Consider the following 15,515-nt stretch of genomic DNA (forward strand, 5'->3'; position numbering starts at 1 on the left):
GGGAAAGCTGCTCACCTATTTGCCTACATTTTTATGCCCATTTTATTAAAGTCTCTCTCGTAAGCTTACAAAAAAAGGATGCGGTGAAAAAACATTTTTACATTAATAAACTGAAGTGGAAGGAACCCAAAAGATATGACAGAAACAAAGACGAGCATGATACAATAAGAAGCAAATCAAATAGCAAAGTTCTGAACACATTTGAGACACGCACGGGGGAGGAGGCAAGGTGGTGAAGTCTGTCTGAGATAAGAATTGCTATCACATCTTTCTTTTTTTTTTTTCCACTTGCTCCAAACAATTTTTTCCATGCCCTCACTTTCCGTCTGAGTGTGTCTTTAGACTTGAAGTGAATCTCTTGGAGGCAGCATACATAGGAGTTTTTTTTACTCTGTCAGCTGGTCTGTGTCTTTTAATTAGAGTATTTAGTCCATTTACATTTAGAGGAGGTGAAGACTGAGGACCTTGGAATCAGATAGCCTGGCCTCAAAGCCTGGTTGTTCCATTTACACAAGTTATTTCCCTCTCCGTGTTTCCCTTTCCCATTTGCATCTCGAGGATAAAGCCGGGAGCTCCTTCATGGGGGTCACTGTGAGGGTTAAGTACACGCATACGTACATTAGGGCTATTAATTGTTCCAGAATTTCCAGCAGTCAACACAAGTGCAATGTTTTAGCGTTCATAAGGTGAATCACACCATTCATCCATTAATGTATTTGAAAACCAGGCCACGTCAGTTTGGAGTTAGATGCTCCATGGGCCCCCTGGCTGAAGCTCTAACAAATTGGCCCTCCTATCCATAAGGGTGGGTCTGTAGTGAGCAGTGTGCCCGGTAACTTCCTCATGGGAAATAGTTTGACGTGGGGGGGAGGGTGCTAGAACATTTCTTAAGGTACATTTTAATTAAGTATATTCTCTGGTAGAGTGAGTGAGATCAGGTGGAGAACATTGCGTCCAGTTTCATCCAAGTTTATTGAAAGCAGAGCTATCCATCAATGACCCAGCAATCAAGCCATTTTCCATAAATATTATTTCATACCTCTGAGTTTAGGTAAACACTGGGAAGCTGTAAGTTCCAGTCCTGTTCTCTGAAAGGTGCCTGAAACTCAGGTGTTCTGAGCCCTCAGTGAGAGCCAGCCTCCACGCTGGGACAATCAGCTCCCCGGATTGGGCTGATTCTGCTTCCAAGACTTGTGAGGTCTGATCTGTTCTCCCAGGAGCCCCAGGCAGAAGAGCCAAGGGGCAGCGGTTTTCCATTTTCCAAATCAGATGAACACCAACGTAGCAGGAACTCAGTAGACGTCTGATGCGTGGAGGAAGGAGAGGAGAGGCCAGGAGCAGAGGCTCGTGTTAATTTCACTTCCATCGTCAGCAGTCATTTGGGTTATAAAATAATCTCAGTAAACATGCATTTACTTTAAGCCATGCTTCTTGCAGCTGAAACTTCCAAAACAAACAAATTGCAGAATGTGTTCCAGGAAACCAAGTAAGTCGTCTCGCTGTGTGGCTGGAAAGTCAGTTAAATATTTGGAGATGGGAGGAATTATTTGGATCATGGGAGAAAGAGCTGCTTCGGACTGTCATCAGACATTTATCAAATGCTCCATTATAAGGACTTTTTGGAATGAACTGAGCTCTTCTGGAGACTCAACATCATTTTCTCTCAGGTTTACTAAGCCCCAGCGAGTTATTGACGTTGGATATAAACCCCACTCCCAGAGCTCAGCTGCTTTGTTGGATCACCGAGGTCATGTTAGACCCGCAGTGTAAGCCTGCCTCCTGGAAACAGATGGGGCAATTACTTATCAGAGAGTGAAGCTTGCTTGCTGCACCTCGACTCCTTAAAAAGCAAACCACTTCTCCCGCGGTGCATCCGTTCTCCTCGCCAGGACAGTTGCGGTTTTTACCGCACAGCATCCTGCCTGTTGATTTCACAGTCTGTGCTTGCAGTTCAGGAGCAAGGGGTTTTCTGACCAATTGCCTAAACCTCCAAGTCGTATTTTTCCCCCTAAGTCATGAGACAAGAAATATGAGCAAGCTCCGATGGAAAAGCATAACTGTCCTTAAGAAATGACTTTTGCGTGTCCACCGAAGTTAGCTGGCAGTCTGCTTCACAGATCTGATTTTTTCAGTTGTTTGGATGTGCTGCCAAGATTTTAGTCATGGGGTTTATGGCAACAGTAGTATTTTGTTCGTCTTTTTCTAGAATGATACACTTCGACTGGGGAAGGGAAGGAGTTTTTCTCTCTGAGCCGTTCATATTTCCATCGTCTAGTGCAGTGTCTCAAAGGGGAGCAGTTTCGTCCCCCAGAGGACGTTTGGCAGTGTCTGGAGACATTTTTGTCACAATTGGGGTCAGGAGATGGTCCTGGCATCCAGGAGGCAGAGGCCAGGGATGCTGCTCAACACCCTGCAGGGCACAGAATGCCCCCCAGCAAGGAAGGATCCCACCCCAACACCAGCAGCGCCCCAGCCGAGAGACAGGCTTTAGCGCGGCCCCCTTTCCCGGCATCATTAAATAGCCCTCTGGCTGTGTCCCCTTCCTCAGCGGCCCCCCTGGTTTTCTCCATCCCCCTGTCGTCTTGAGTCGACGGACTCTGTCCATATTCCTTCTCGCTCATCCCCTTGGCGACCCTCAAAGTTGGTTTTTATCGTCACCCTCCCTAGAGAATGGCCCCCACGACCACCAGGGGCCTCCTCTTTGAAGGTCGCGGAGAGCTTTCTCTCTCTCTGATTGAGCTCCTCCGGGGTCCAAGGGGCTGGCCCTCGTCCCGAAAGTCACCATGAGCCTGTCATGCCTGTGTTCTGTCCTCTCAAGTAGTCCCAGTCCTTAATGATGCCCCCCGGTCACCCCTCTGATGTCCTTTTATTTATTTTTGCTTTTTCTTTTATTCTTCTTTTTCTTTTTAGGGCCACACCCGAGGCACATGCAAGTTCCCAGGCCAGGAGTCAAATTGGAGCTGCAGCTGCCGGCCTATGGCATAGCCACAGCAACGCCAGATCCGAGCTGCATCCTCAACCTATGCCTCAGCTTGTGGTAACACCAGACCCTTAACCCACTGAGCGAGGCCAGGGATGGAACCCACATTCTCATGGATACTAGTCGGGTTCTTAACCCGCTGAGCCACAGTGGGAACTCCCTCTGGTGTTCTGTTTCCCTTTCTTTCCCTGGAGCCCTCAGGCACTGCAGTGGACACGTGACCCATTCCTGCAGGGCGGTCGCTCCCCACATGTGCACCTGTTGGCTTTGACCTTCCACCAAAGCTAAGGGCTCTCTTTCCGTCCCTCCCAGACATGCCCCCCTGGGTCCTGACAGTCAGCCTCAGTGTAGTTTCCAGGTAGACATTTAACCAAGTGCTTCTTCTGTGCCAGACCCTCAGGTGTCGTAGTCTCTGTCCTTGTGGGGCTCACGAACCAGCCAGGGAGACGAAAGAAACGGCACTGGTTCCAGGGCCGGGAGGTCGCCCGCACCAAGAGCCTGATGACAGCACTGGGACAGCACTTTAGGCTGGAGCAGCTGAGCTGCTCGCCAGGCAGGCTGATCAGAAGGAATCATCCGGTACCCCTCACCATCAAAGGATGGGAGAGCCGGAGCCTCGGCATATGCATATTAATGCACTGAGAGATTATACACATAGATGGCATCTGTTGTTTCAAATATAACCAAAACTAAAGGTTTCAAAAAGATGAACTCCTGGGAGTTCCTATTGTGGCTCAGCGGATTACGAACCCAACTAGTATCCATGAGGATGTGGGTTCAATCCCTGGCCTCATTCACTGGGTTAAGAATCCGGCATTGCTGCAAGCTGCGGTGGGGGTCGAAAATGCCACTCAGATCCAGTGTGGCTGTGGCTGTGGCATCAACCTTAACTGCAGCTCCTATTCAACCCCTAGCCTGGGAACCTTCATATGCAGTCCTAAAAAGCAAAAAAATAAATAAAATAAAAAGACCCTGGAGTTCCTGTCGTGGCGCAGTGGTTAACGAATCTGACTAGGAACCATGAGGTTGCGGGTTCGATCCCTGCCCTTGCTCAGTGGGTTAATGATCCAGTGTTGCCGTGAGCTGTGGTGTAGGTTGCAGACGCGGCTCGGATCCTGCATTGCTGTGGCTCTAGCCTAGGCCGGTGGCTACAGCTCCGATTGGACCCCTAGCCTGGGAACCTCCATATGCCGCGGGAGCGGCCCAAGAAATAGCAACAACAAAAAGACAAAAAAAAAAAAAAAGACCCTGTCTTCAAATGCAGTCACATTTTGAGGTTGAGGTACTGGGGGGGGGTAGGATTTCAATATATGAATCTGGGGTTGGGGGGACACAATTCAGCCACAACACCCCCTCCCAAAGAAGCCAAAGGAAGGAGCCCTGTTTCCAGAAACAGGGAGAGGGGAGTGGAGCAGGTGGGGAAGAGGAGGAATGAATCCTGGACCGCTCTCCCCGCAGCCCCCATGGGTCCATCCATCCGGGACCAGGAGGAGGCAGCCCAGGCTCTGCCCCCTCCAGCCAGAGTCAGCAGAGGAGGGTGAAGGGAGATGGGGTGTGAGGGCAAACAGAACAGGAGCTGGCCCTCCACGGGGTATCTTGTGCTGGTCATTTCTGGATTCAGTCAGCGTGGGCCCTGCTCAGCGTGGTCTCCCCAGGGGATACAGCCCTTCCTGACGTGATGACGGGCCCGTCCCCGGCCTGCCGAGGCCTCACCCTCTGCTGCCTGTTTCCCTGCAGGAGCCGGATCGGCAGTACATGCATATTGGCACCATGGTGGAGTTTGCCTTCGCCCTGGTGGCCAAACTGGATGCCATCAACAAGCACTCCTTCAACGACTTCAAGCTACGAGTGGGTAAGTTGCTCAGCTCTGGGCTCGGCGGTGGAGAGGGCCTGGCATCAGGAGCCAGCTCACAGAAAGGCTGACCGTCCTTGCCAAGGAGCAGCTCGGTGACAAATGCACCATCAGGGCAGCAAGACCGGAAGACAGATGGAAGGGCCCAGAGCAGGGAAGAGCCCCTGCGGCACTTTTGTGCAGATTAGAAAAACATGGAGTTCCCTGGCGACTCCGCGGGTTAAGGATCCGGCATGGTCACTTCAGCCTGGGTTGCTGCTGTGGCAAGCCCAGAAACTTCTGCATGCCATGGGTGCAGCCCAAAAAAACAAAAACAAAAAACTCTCTTTGTGTGCACCCAAGTTTGCAAGCACTTGGTTTCACAAGGGGTCCATGAGCTGGGTTTCAGTCACCCCAGCCAGGGTCCCTTCTGCAGGTGACAGCGCACATAGCCTTCAGCCCTCCCAGGAGCTGATGCAAGCACCTGACTGTAAGCCCCTTCATTATTTTATGAAATTAGGACCCGCTATGGGCTGTAAGATATATCCAGATCTCAGAGATGTAAAAATGTTTGTTTTTTTTAAAAAAAAAAAAAAGTGCATCTCAGAATTGTTAGAAGAGTCACGCCCTCGGGGGTCACAACCCACAAGAACACCGTCTGGGTCCTAAATTCTAACAGAGCTGGAGCTTTGAACAGACGCTCACAGCCATTCATGGTTTGTAAGAGCTTTTTTGACCATGTTCTACTGTCCTTGGCAGCATATTTTGCTCTTTCTAAAAGCAAGTCAATATAGGAGGAGTTCTTTTAACGAAATCCATCTGAAAGGCATTTTATCTCCTTGCTTACAGATTTCAACTTTTTTTTATTGACTTTTTGTCTTTTTAACGGCTGAACCTGTGGCACATGGAAGTTCAGCCCTCCCAGGAGCGGATGCAAGCTCCTGACTGTGAGCCCCTGCATTATCTTATGAAACTAGGACCCGCTATGGGCTGTAAGGTGCATCCAGATCTCAGAGATGCTGCCTCTGCCCTTGCTGCCTGTCTGATGGCGCTGGCACTCTGCTTCCTCCTGGGAAGATCAGCGTGATGATAGCAGAACTTAGCCAGTGGGGTTGTTCTGAGGACTAGAAGTTTATGCATGCCGGGAGTTCCCGTTGCAGCTCAGGGATAACAAATCCAACTCGTATCCATGAGGACTCAGGTTCAATCCCTGGCCTCGCTCAGTGGGTTAAGGATCCAGCGTTGCTGTGAGCTGCACTGTAGGTTGAAGACATGGCACGAGCCTGTGGTATATGCCGGCAGCTACAGCTCTGATTTGACCCCTAGCCTGGGACCTGGGAACTTCCATATGCCATGGATGTGGCCCTAAAAAAACAACAACAACAAAAAGCAAGTTTATACGTCTCAAGCCCTTAGACTAGCACATGGCAGGTAGGAAATGCAGCACAGCTGTTGATGGATGGTGTTTGTTTCAGCAACACCTTGGATGAACCCAAAACTCCAGCGTGGCAGGATGGCAGATAACTATAGAGCCCGCACTTGGTGTAGCCATTTAAAATGAAAAGAGATGCGTTTCAAAATTAATTAACTTCAGCCGTGAGCTGTGGTGTAGGTCGCAGACGCGGCTCGGAGCCGGCATTGGCGTTGCTGTGGCTGTGGCGTAGGCCGGCAGCTACAGCTCCAATTCAACCCCTAGCCTGGGAACTTCCACATGCCATGAGTGCGGCCCTAAAAAGCAAAAAAAAAGCAAAAAAAAAAGTTAATTAACATCAAAACTATTGGGAAACCATCTGATGATCCTCTCTTGCCTAAGATTATATGGCAACATAGAAGAACAATTATTTGATAATGTTTAGTTTTATAAAGTATACCAATTTATGCTGTTATGGAATCATGCTAGATACAGAAGCATGAATCAAGATGGAGAAGGGGAAAAAGACTAAACATTTTAATGTTTTGAGATGATGGAGAAGGATCATTTTCCTCTGTTTTAGATTCCATGAGTTGGGTTAATGTTTGCTTAAGAATGATGGTTCAAGGATGGTCTCATACAACTTTCTGTTTAAAACAGTTGCTTAGAAAAATAAAAAATGAAAAAAAATAAAACAGTTGCTTAGGCACTGTGAACCAACCATAATAGGAAAAATAACCATCATTATTTAAAAAAAAAAAAAAAGTTGTTTAGGGAGTACTGTGGTGGCCTAGTAGTTAAGGATTCCGCATTGTTGCTGCTGTGGCTCACTGACTGCTTCGTACTCCCTAGGCAACTGTCCTTTTTTATAACGATTTTTGTTTTTCCTATTATAGTTGGTTCACAGTGCCTAAACAACTGTTGTTTGTTTTTTTTTATTGTTTTCGAAGCAACTGTTTTAAACAGAAAGTTGTATGAGACCATTCTTGAACCATCATTCCTGAGCAAACATTAACCCAACTCATGGAATCTAAAACAAAGGAAAAGCACACAAAGGAGGATAATTCCTGTTGTCTCAAAACATTAAGATGTCTGTCTTTTTCCCTTCTCCATCTCGATTCATGCTTCTGTGTCTATCATGATTCCATAACAGCATACATTGGTATACTTTATACAATTAAACATTATGAAATAATTGCTTTTCTACGTTGCCATTATAATCTTAGGCAAGAGAGGGTCATTAGATTGTTTAAACTGTCAAGTTCATACCTTGAATCTTGCTAATTAATGCGACTGTGCTGTGTCGCAGGTATCAACCATGGCCCTGTAATAGCTGGTGTCATTGGCGCTCAGAAGCCGCAGTATGACATCTGGGGCAACACGGTAAACGTGGCCAGTAGGATGGACAGCACCGGAGTCCTGGACAAAATACAGGTAATTCAGTCTGCTCTGTCCCTGTCTGGCATGTCTGTCCTCTTGGGAGCCATGAATGAGTATGTCACACATTAAAACAAAGGAAAGGAAGTAAGCCGTGAAATTTACTGACACTTATTATTGGGGAGATAGTCATTCATTTCTGCATGAACTGTTAACACTAAGCATGCTGTCGGGATACAGAGGTCATTGCGTTTGTGAGAGGAGCCATCGCAGCAGCCAGCATGGCAAGTGGCAGCTAGAGGGCAGGGTGCGGCAGTGGTGCCCTTCTCTGGTGCACTGGTGTGGCTCGGGTCGCTGCCCTGGGGCAGGTTTTGTCCTCCTTCCTGCTGTCTTGGGACTGAATTGGGGGATGCTTAGAGGCGCATCCGGGGCGGGGAGATGAAGTGGAGCCACGTGAAATGACAGTCCCAGCTGAGACCAACGGAGCGTCTGGAAACAACTGGAAAGCTCTGGAATCTACCCAAGGGAGAGAAAGCCAAGGTCTCCCAAGTTAAAAGCAGCGGGGATGCTATGCACCTGCTTGGGCACAGGGCCAGCACCCAGAACCAGAGTCACTCTCCGAATGAGAAGGGGTGTGTGTGTGTGTGTGTGTGTGTGTGTGCTCACACTTGAGGGTCTGTGCTGAGCTTTCTCTTTGCCTCGCCTTCAAATAGCAGTGGTTCCACATTTCACCCCAGCTGTGTTGTATGCTGGAAGCTACATCCCTGCCGAATGGCAGGTGTGTGTGGAAAATCACCGTACACAAATAGGAGACTTTATCAGACATTTGTCCTCTGCAGTGACGTTGATGAGTCTCTGTCTGGGGCCTCAGATGGGCCGACGTGCTCAGCCAGCCCCGCCTCCCGAGTCCACGATGGACACCGAGAGCCCACTGTTAATCCTCCCCCAAGGGGCTTCTCTCCCCACGGCTGGCTCCTTGCACGGCTTCAATGTTACGTGGAAGGTGACAGACGTGACCTCTCAGGGTTGGCCTCCTTCCAGTCAGAATACGAGTCAGCGGTTGCTGAAGAGGAAGCAACCATCCAACGAAGAGAAGGGAGAGAGAACAAAAAGCAGGAGCGAGAAGTAATGGAAGGAGAGGACATAGCCCGGGCCTCCCTGGCCGACTTGGCCACTGCCAGGGAGAAGGGAGCTGGCTCTGCTCAGTAGAAATGGGTTTCCTCTGACTATTATTGCTTTCTGTGTTTGTTTGTTTGTTTTAGAGCCACCTGCGGCATATGGAAGGTCTCATGCTAGGGATCGAATCGCAGCTGCAGCTGCAGCTGCCAGCCTGTACCAGAGCCACGGCAACTCAGGACCTGAGCCATGTGTGCAACCTACACCACAGCTCACGGCAACGCTGGATCCTTAACCCACTGAGCGAGGCCAAGGATTGAACCTGCAACCTCGTGGTTCCTAGTTGGATTCGTTTCCGCTGCGCCACGATGGGAACTCCCCGGCCTCCTGTGGTTTTGATGTGCTGCTGCTTCTGCCAAGACAGCATCTGTCCTCCAGGCCTCTCCCACCCACCAAGGGACTGGCTCATTGCCGCTGCCACTGCCCCACCATTGCCCGGTCCTCACCCCCCAAATTCATGGTCTTATGTGTCTCACCCAGATACCTGAGGTGGCCGGACCCCACAGGCACCCGGTCCATTTCCTCTGACGAAGTGGCCCTCCCTCCTCTGTCACATTGTTCCAAAGCAGTGTGACAAGGAATTTCTGGGGAAACAGCTCCCCCCATCACTGCTCAAGACCCAGAAACCTGCTGGGGGCCTGGCTGGGGGAACCTCATCTCAGAAGCCGAGGTCTTGTTCGCAGCCGAGCGCATGCACCTTGCACGTTCCCTGCCCGAGAAGATGCCTTATGCTGGAGGCTCCTCCGACACCCAAGCCTCAGACCCCAGCAGGCGTGGCCTTGGTCCCAAGGACACAGGGCACGCGCTCCAGCTAAAGGCAGTAGGAGGCTCAGGACGCTGCATCCTCCCGCCCCCGGAGAGAGCAGCCCGCCTTCCCAGCTGGTTCATTGTCCACCAACCCAGTGGGACCAGAATGGGATGAATGCGGCAGTGGGGCCCTTGCCTCGTGGTGCCTGGCAGGAACTCAGCAGTCCCCTCCTGGGAGGGTTGCGCTCCGTTCAGCATCCCCAGTCAATCCAGGAGGCGGGGGAACTTTCCAGACCTGACTCAGAGCACCCCATCCCGCCCGCATGCAGGCTGGTGCGAATTCCTAGTGTTCTTTCAGTTTTAGGTCCTTTTCCTCCCCATTCGCTGAGTTGACTGCTACTGCTTCTGTCTTTTCTCCCATCTGTATTAAAATCCATCGTTAATAGTTATTATTTCACGAAAGGACATCCCCAGCGATGTGGAAACATCATCCGAAATCCCCCCCGCCCCCTGCAACAGGGTTTGATTTCCTCCCTTCATCCCAGGGCTCTTGTATGTGACTGTACAGTCTGCTCATGGTTAAAATCATAGCATCGGAGTTCCCGCTGTGGCTCAGTGGGTTAAGAACTCAACATAGTGTCCATGAGGACGCAGGTTCCATCCCTGGCCTCGCTCAATGGTTTAAGGATCTGGCGTTGCCGTGAGATGTGATGTAGGTTGCAGATGCGGCTTGGATCCTGCATTGCTGTGGCTGCAGTGTAGGCTGGCAGCTGCAGCTCCGATTCGACCCCTAGCCTGGGAACCTCCATATGCCGTGGGCGCAGCCCTAAAAAGAAAAAAGAAAAAAAGAAAGGAAAATCATGGCATGGATCCAGGCTTCGTTCTTTTTAAGGGGGTGAAATAAAGCTCATGATTTTATCGTCTGATCGGCGATGTAGATCACAATAGCATCAGTTTCCTGAATTCTGGCAGTTACTTGAATTTTAGGTTGTTTCCAGTTTCTCGCTTTCACAGCACCGAGTTAGACTTTGTCCTTAGAAAGCGTTTCTTCTCATGGATAAGTCTACTGGTGTCTCGGGAGTGGACGAATGGGTCTGAGAACACGGGGCCTCCTGACCCCTGTGGTCAGGTGGCCTTGGACAGTGGCGTGTCCTCCTTGGTGCTAAGCGCTTCTCCCCTGTCTCCGAACTTCTAGGTTACAGAGGAGACGAGCCTCATTCTGCAGACCCTGGGGTACACGTGCACGTGTCGAGGCATGATCAACGTGAAGGGAAAGGGAGACCTGAAGACGTACTTTGTGAACGCCGAGATGTCCAGGTCCCTTTCCCAAAGCAACCTGGCATCCTGAAGCGGCGCTTTCCTTTCGGCAAGAAGACTGTCTCTTCAGGAGGATACAATGCACTTTCTGACTGCACCGTTTGTCCCTCGTTTGTGATGTGCGTGCTCCGTTCTGCCCTCTGGAGCCTTTGCAGGCTCGTTCCCGTGACCCGGTGGCGTCCCGTTTGGTGTCCGATGTGTGCCAAGACCGCCCTGCCACTTGCACTGTGCTTACGCCTCGGCAAAAGGAAAAGGAGCGTGTGATAGAGCAGAAAAGCAGAGACCTGACAGAGAGGAGAGAGGTGAAACAAACAAAAATTCTCAAGGCAATAAAACTAGGGGGTGTATATTATCTTCCAGTGCATGTTCTTTTCTGGAAAATATGGTAGCTCGCCAACCGCATCCGCTAGTCTGATACTCAAACACACAGTATTTGTGAAGAAGTTGACTCTGTCGCCCGCCCCCATGGAATCTGACTGTCCCCACCCCCGTGTCTCATTGCAGCAACTGTCCACGACCCCACTGGGATCCGTGGCTCGGTCGCCTGGCTCTGTTGTGTCGCGTGCCAGCAGCACATTACCCTTCGCCACCAGAATTAGTTCTTTACAACCTTGGACTGGTTTTGTACCAAACGCGTCCGATGTTTTGATGCCATTGTCTTTTGTAAGGTTAATTCATTAAAAGTTTTATGTACTTTGGTTGATAGTATCTTTTTACGCCCTCCCCTCCTTCCTTCTTGCTCCCGTGGATTCTTCCAGACATGAGTTGGTTCTCCATTTATTCTCCCTGGGACAGTTGCTTCGGAGGGGGCTCTCCGGAAGCCAAGATGGAGACAGCTTTGCGCGAAGCGGATCGGGACAGAGCTGGCAATGCCGGCAGTGGATTATGCAACTCCCTGGAAGGAAGGAAGATGCTTCAGTGTGTCATGTGGTCTCTTTTCATTTTGGCCTCTCTGGAGAACATTTGCAGGGAAAACTCTTTTACCAGTGAAAAGACTCTCTACTGTAACAACCCCGGCTCTGTCCACACGCTCTGGTCTAATACTCCCCTGCGGCTGTGAGACACAGAGTGACCAGCCATCGCAATGGTTTGAACTTACGAGAAACGCTGCCAGAGCCCCACAAGCTGCCTCTTGTGTCTGTGCATTTTTGGAGCGAGAAGACCTGGGAAATTGCAGTCTTGTAAACCCAGCTCTGAAGCTTTGGTTTCTTTTTTTCACATCAAGAGATCATACTTTGCCAAAGGGTGAAAAATAGAACAGTCATGCATAATCCAGTGTGGAAGAGGAAAGCTGCCAAGGCCAGCCTGGATGAGCAAAGCGTAGCTCAGGGCAGGCTTTCTATGGGAGATCGAGGACTCCAGTGACCCATTAGGAAGCAGCTGGGAACTCGGGCTGGAAGCACGAGGCCTCGGTTTGATTCCAGACCAGCCGTGAAACGTTGAACAACTCTTTCGAACTCTCTTAGGAGGACTTTCCTCCTTGGTAGCTCACGGCATCAGGTCTGATTCAAAGAGCTCATGGCCGTGAGAGAGGCTGGCAGGTACCCAGGCCTTGCTCCTGCCAGCGTGTCGCAGGGCCAACACAGCCACCCTGCCGGGACTTTGGCTCATACTCTGTAAAAAGCGCTCTTTGAAACTAATAATCAGCCTTTATCACCAGAGTGAGAATATAGCATGACTTCTCCAATTGTCTTCCCCTCGGTCAGGAATTTTTTGATCCTATAATTGCAGCTCAGTGTTGGCCTTAATACATCTAATTGTCCAATAAAGGTGACTGAGAGGAGAAAAATGGTATTAAAGGCATTTTCTCTGCACTGTAACCCAAATCTGTAACCTTGGTTTCAGTGACTTCGCTTCTGTGGGTTCTCCTCCCTTAGAGCCCATCCGCCCATCCTGTGGCTGTGCCTCTTGCCCTTAAAGGTGGCCACTTGCAGATGGGCGATTCGCCAAGCACCGTGAGTATGCCCCCAGGGAAGTTCCCATGGGATGCAATGGTTTAAGGATGTGGTGTTGCCGCAGCTGTGGCACAGGTTTTGCAAGTAAGGTGCAAGTTCAATCCCTGGCCCAGGAACGACCACATGCTGTGTGTTCAGCCAAAGGTAAATTAAAAAAAATTAAAAATGACTGTTTTTTAAAATGAGCCTCCCAGGATGCAAAATAAGTGTTGTTTCTTTTTTCCCCAAAGCTGTATCACCAGTCTTATCAAACAATAGACTGTTAAAAGCAATCAGAGTTATGATCAGAATCCACCTCGCAAAGATCTGAGCACACAGGGGTCTCTCAAAATGCGCCCCAAAGTGTCAGCCTCACCTGGGAGCGTGTTAGAAATGCACATTTTAGCAATGAAAAGATGTTATACAGCACAGGAAAATATAACCATTATTTTGTAAGAACTGTAAATGGAATATCATCTATAAAAATGCCAAATCACTGTGTGGCGTGCCTCAAACTAATGTAATATTATCTATCAACTATACTTCAATTAAAAATAAAAATATTTGTTAAATCAACAATAACCACCACCAAGGGGGTCCCGTCATGGCGTAGTGGAAACAAATCTGACTAGAAACCTTGAGGTCGCGGGTTCAATCCCTGGCCTCGCTCAGTGGGTTAAGGATCCCGCGTTGCCATGAGCTGTGGTGTAGGTTACAGACACAGTTCAGATCTGGCATTGCTGTGGCTGTGGTGTAGGCTGGTGGCTACAGCTCCAATTTGACCTCTAGCCTGGGACCCTCCATATGCCATGGGTGCAGCCCTAAAAAGCAAAGAAACAAACAACAACAAAATAATAATAAAATAAAGCATAGGTTCAGGCCCTAGGCGAGACCTGCCAGATTGGAGATCCTGATGGGGGGCCCAGCATGCTTATGCTCAGTGTGCTTTGCAGGACAAGTTCTCCAGGAGATTCTGATCCTCGCTCAAGCCTGGGCCCCCCACCTGCCACATTTTACAAGAGAGGAGACAAATCTAGAGACTCCAGTCCAGAGTCGCCCAGTGGATCAGTGACCAGAACGAGACTAGAATGGAAAACTACCTGTTCCCTGAAATCTGCAAGGGTGGCTCCTGGTCACAGCTCCCCAAATTCAGACAGCTACAGGCATTCCTGTGAGTGTGCCGTGCAAATGAGTGGACTGGCCTTTTCTGCCCATCAGCCCGTCATGCCTGCGACATTGACACCACTAAGAATTGCTCCTCACTGTACTCCTTAACCGCTAAGTCTCATGGGAAGCCCCCCCGCCCCATAAAAACTCCATGAGTCCAGTCCCCTTGACGCTGAAGTATATTCAATATTCTGTTAAGAAAAAGCTATGTTGTTATGAATCTTCCGTGTCATTATTTTTCCCAGCTGAGCAGGCTTTCCTAAAGAGAGCAACACTCTGCTTTCGAAAAACCACTGAGAGTGGAAATTTTATAGACCAAAACAAACTCTTCGAATATATGTTTCTCTTGGATGCGATGACGAACAGGCATTCAACGATTGGCTTTAAGTTGTAAAAGTCAAGATGCTAAAAGAAACAAACACGTTTAGTTTTCCCTGCTGCCTACCACATGTGTGCACTTTTGAAACCTTGCCTAATCCAAGCCCTGCCTTTTCAGAGCAGTGGAAGGTTAAGGGTACAGGGTCTGATTTAAAGTAACTGAAAATAACCTAGTCTGACATTATTGCAGCTACCTCCAGATAAAGCCCTTTCTTAGAGATGTCTTGTCTTTCCTGGTACTCCAGACTGAAGAAAAAATAATTTATAACAAACTTCCACAACCCAAGCTTTATGTGTTCTCTATGACGTTATTATAAAAATGATGACTGCACCCAAAGGCGTTCCAAATGAACCACTATTTCTTTGGGAAAAAAAAATAAAAGACACCTACAGTGAAAAACAATTTTTTTCAACACTGTAAAGGAATATTAGAGTCACCCAGCCTGGAAAGTGCCAGGAACACAGTGTCTGTCCTCAGAGGATCAAAATAATAAAACTAGCAATGGAGGAAACAACAGTTAAATTAATTAGATCACCTGCCCATTAACTGCTAAACTCTGGGAAAGGTAATCACAGTAGCTGAGATATGATTTCTCTAAGAGATCCATTCATTCAAACTACAGCCAGTATCTTAATACTTGAGTAAGTTTCAAATCATCTCCAAAGTAAACATTTCCAACTTCCTTTAAAAGCAGCTGCTGCTTCCTCAAAGAAAATTGTTCAAAGTCTGAGTCACAGCAGTCACAGCCCCTATTGAGCCCGCTAAGCCCACACTCCAGTGGTTCACTGATCCCCATACAAACGCTTCAAGGTTTGGAACTCCCGCTCTAAAGATGAGGAGCCATGGGAGCTCCCTGGTGGCTCAGCAGGTGCCATGTCTTATGTGGTGTCTCCCAAAGTGCCCAGGAGGGGGCGCTGTGCAGAGATGTCTCCGTGCTATGAATGAGCCTGTACCCACTCTACTTCCCAGAAGAGCGGCTCCTCTCCCTTCCTTCACTCAGCTTTACAAACCTGCTCCTCCCAGCGCAAACCCTCTCCTTTTTTCCTCCCGACATTCCCGGAACACTTACCAAATGCCTCCTAGGTTTACTTTGAACAAGCCTAGGCATCCGCTTGCAGCACACAGCAGGTTAAGGATCCAGCACTGTCACGGCAGCAGCTCCGGTTGCTGTTGTGGCTCGGGTTTGATCCCTGGCC

General features: G+C 49.2%; 1 protein-coding gene across 2 annotated transcripts in view; it reads left to right on the forward strand.

Moving 5' to 3' along the window:
* ADCY2 (adenylate cyclase 2) overlaps positions 1-12,633 on the forward strand; it is a 420,540-nt gene extending 407,907 nt beyond the window's left edge. For both annotated transcript variants that reach the window (XM_047768054.1, XM_047768133.1), the window contains 3 exons: positions 4,718-4,832; positions 7,532-7,656; positions 10,718-12,633. In XM_047768054.1, the coding sequence (XP_047624010.1) occupies positions 4,718-4,832; positions 7,532-7,656; positions 10,718-10,870 (393 nt within the window). In that variant the 3' untranslated portion in view covers positions 10,871-12,633. The remainder of the gene's footprint in view (positions 1-4,717; positions 4,833-7,531; positions 7,657-10,717) is intronic.
* The last annotated feature ends 2,882 nt before the right edge of the window (positions 12,634-15,515 follow it).

This window comes from Phacochoerus africanus, chromosome 1, assembly GCF_016906955.1.
Source record: "Phacochoerus africanus isolate WHEZ1 chromosome 1, ROS_Pafr_v1, whole genome shotgun sequence".
Taxonomy (NCBI): Eukaryota; Metazoa; Chordata; class Mammalia; order Artiodactyla; family Suidae; genus Phacochoerus; species Phacochoerus africanus.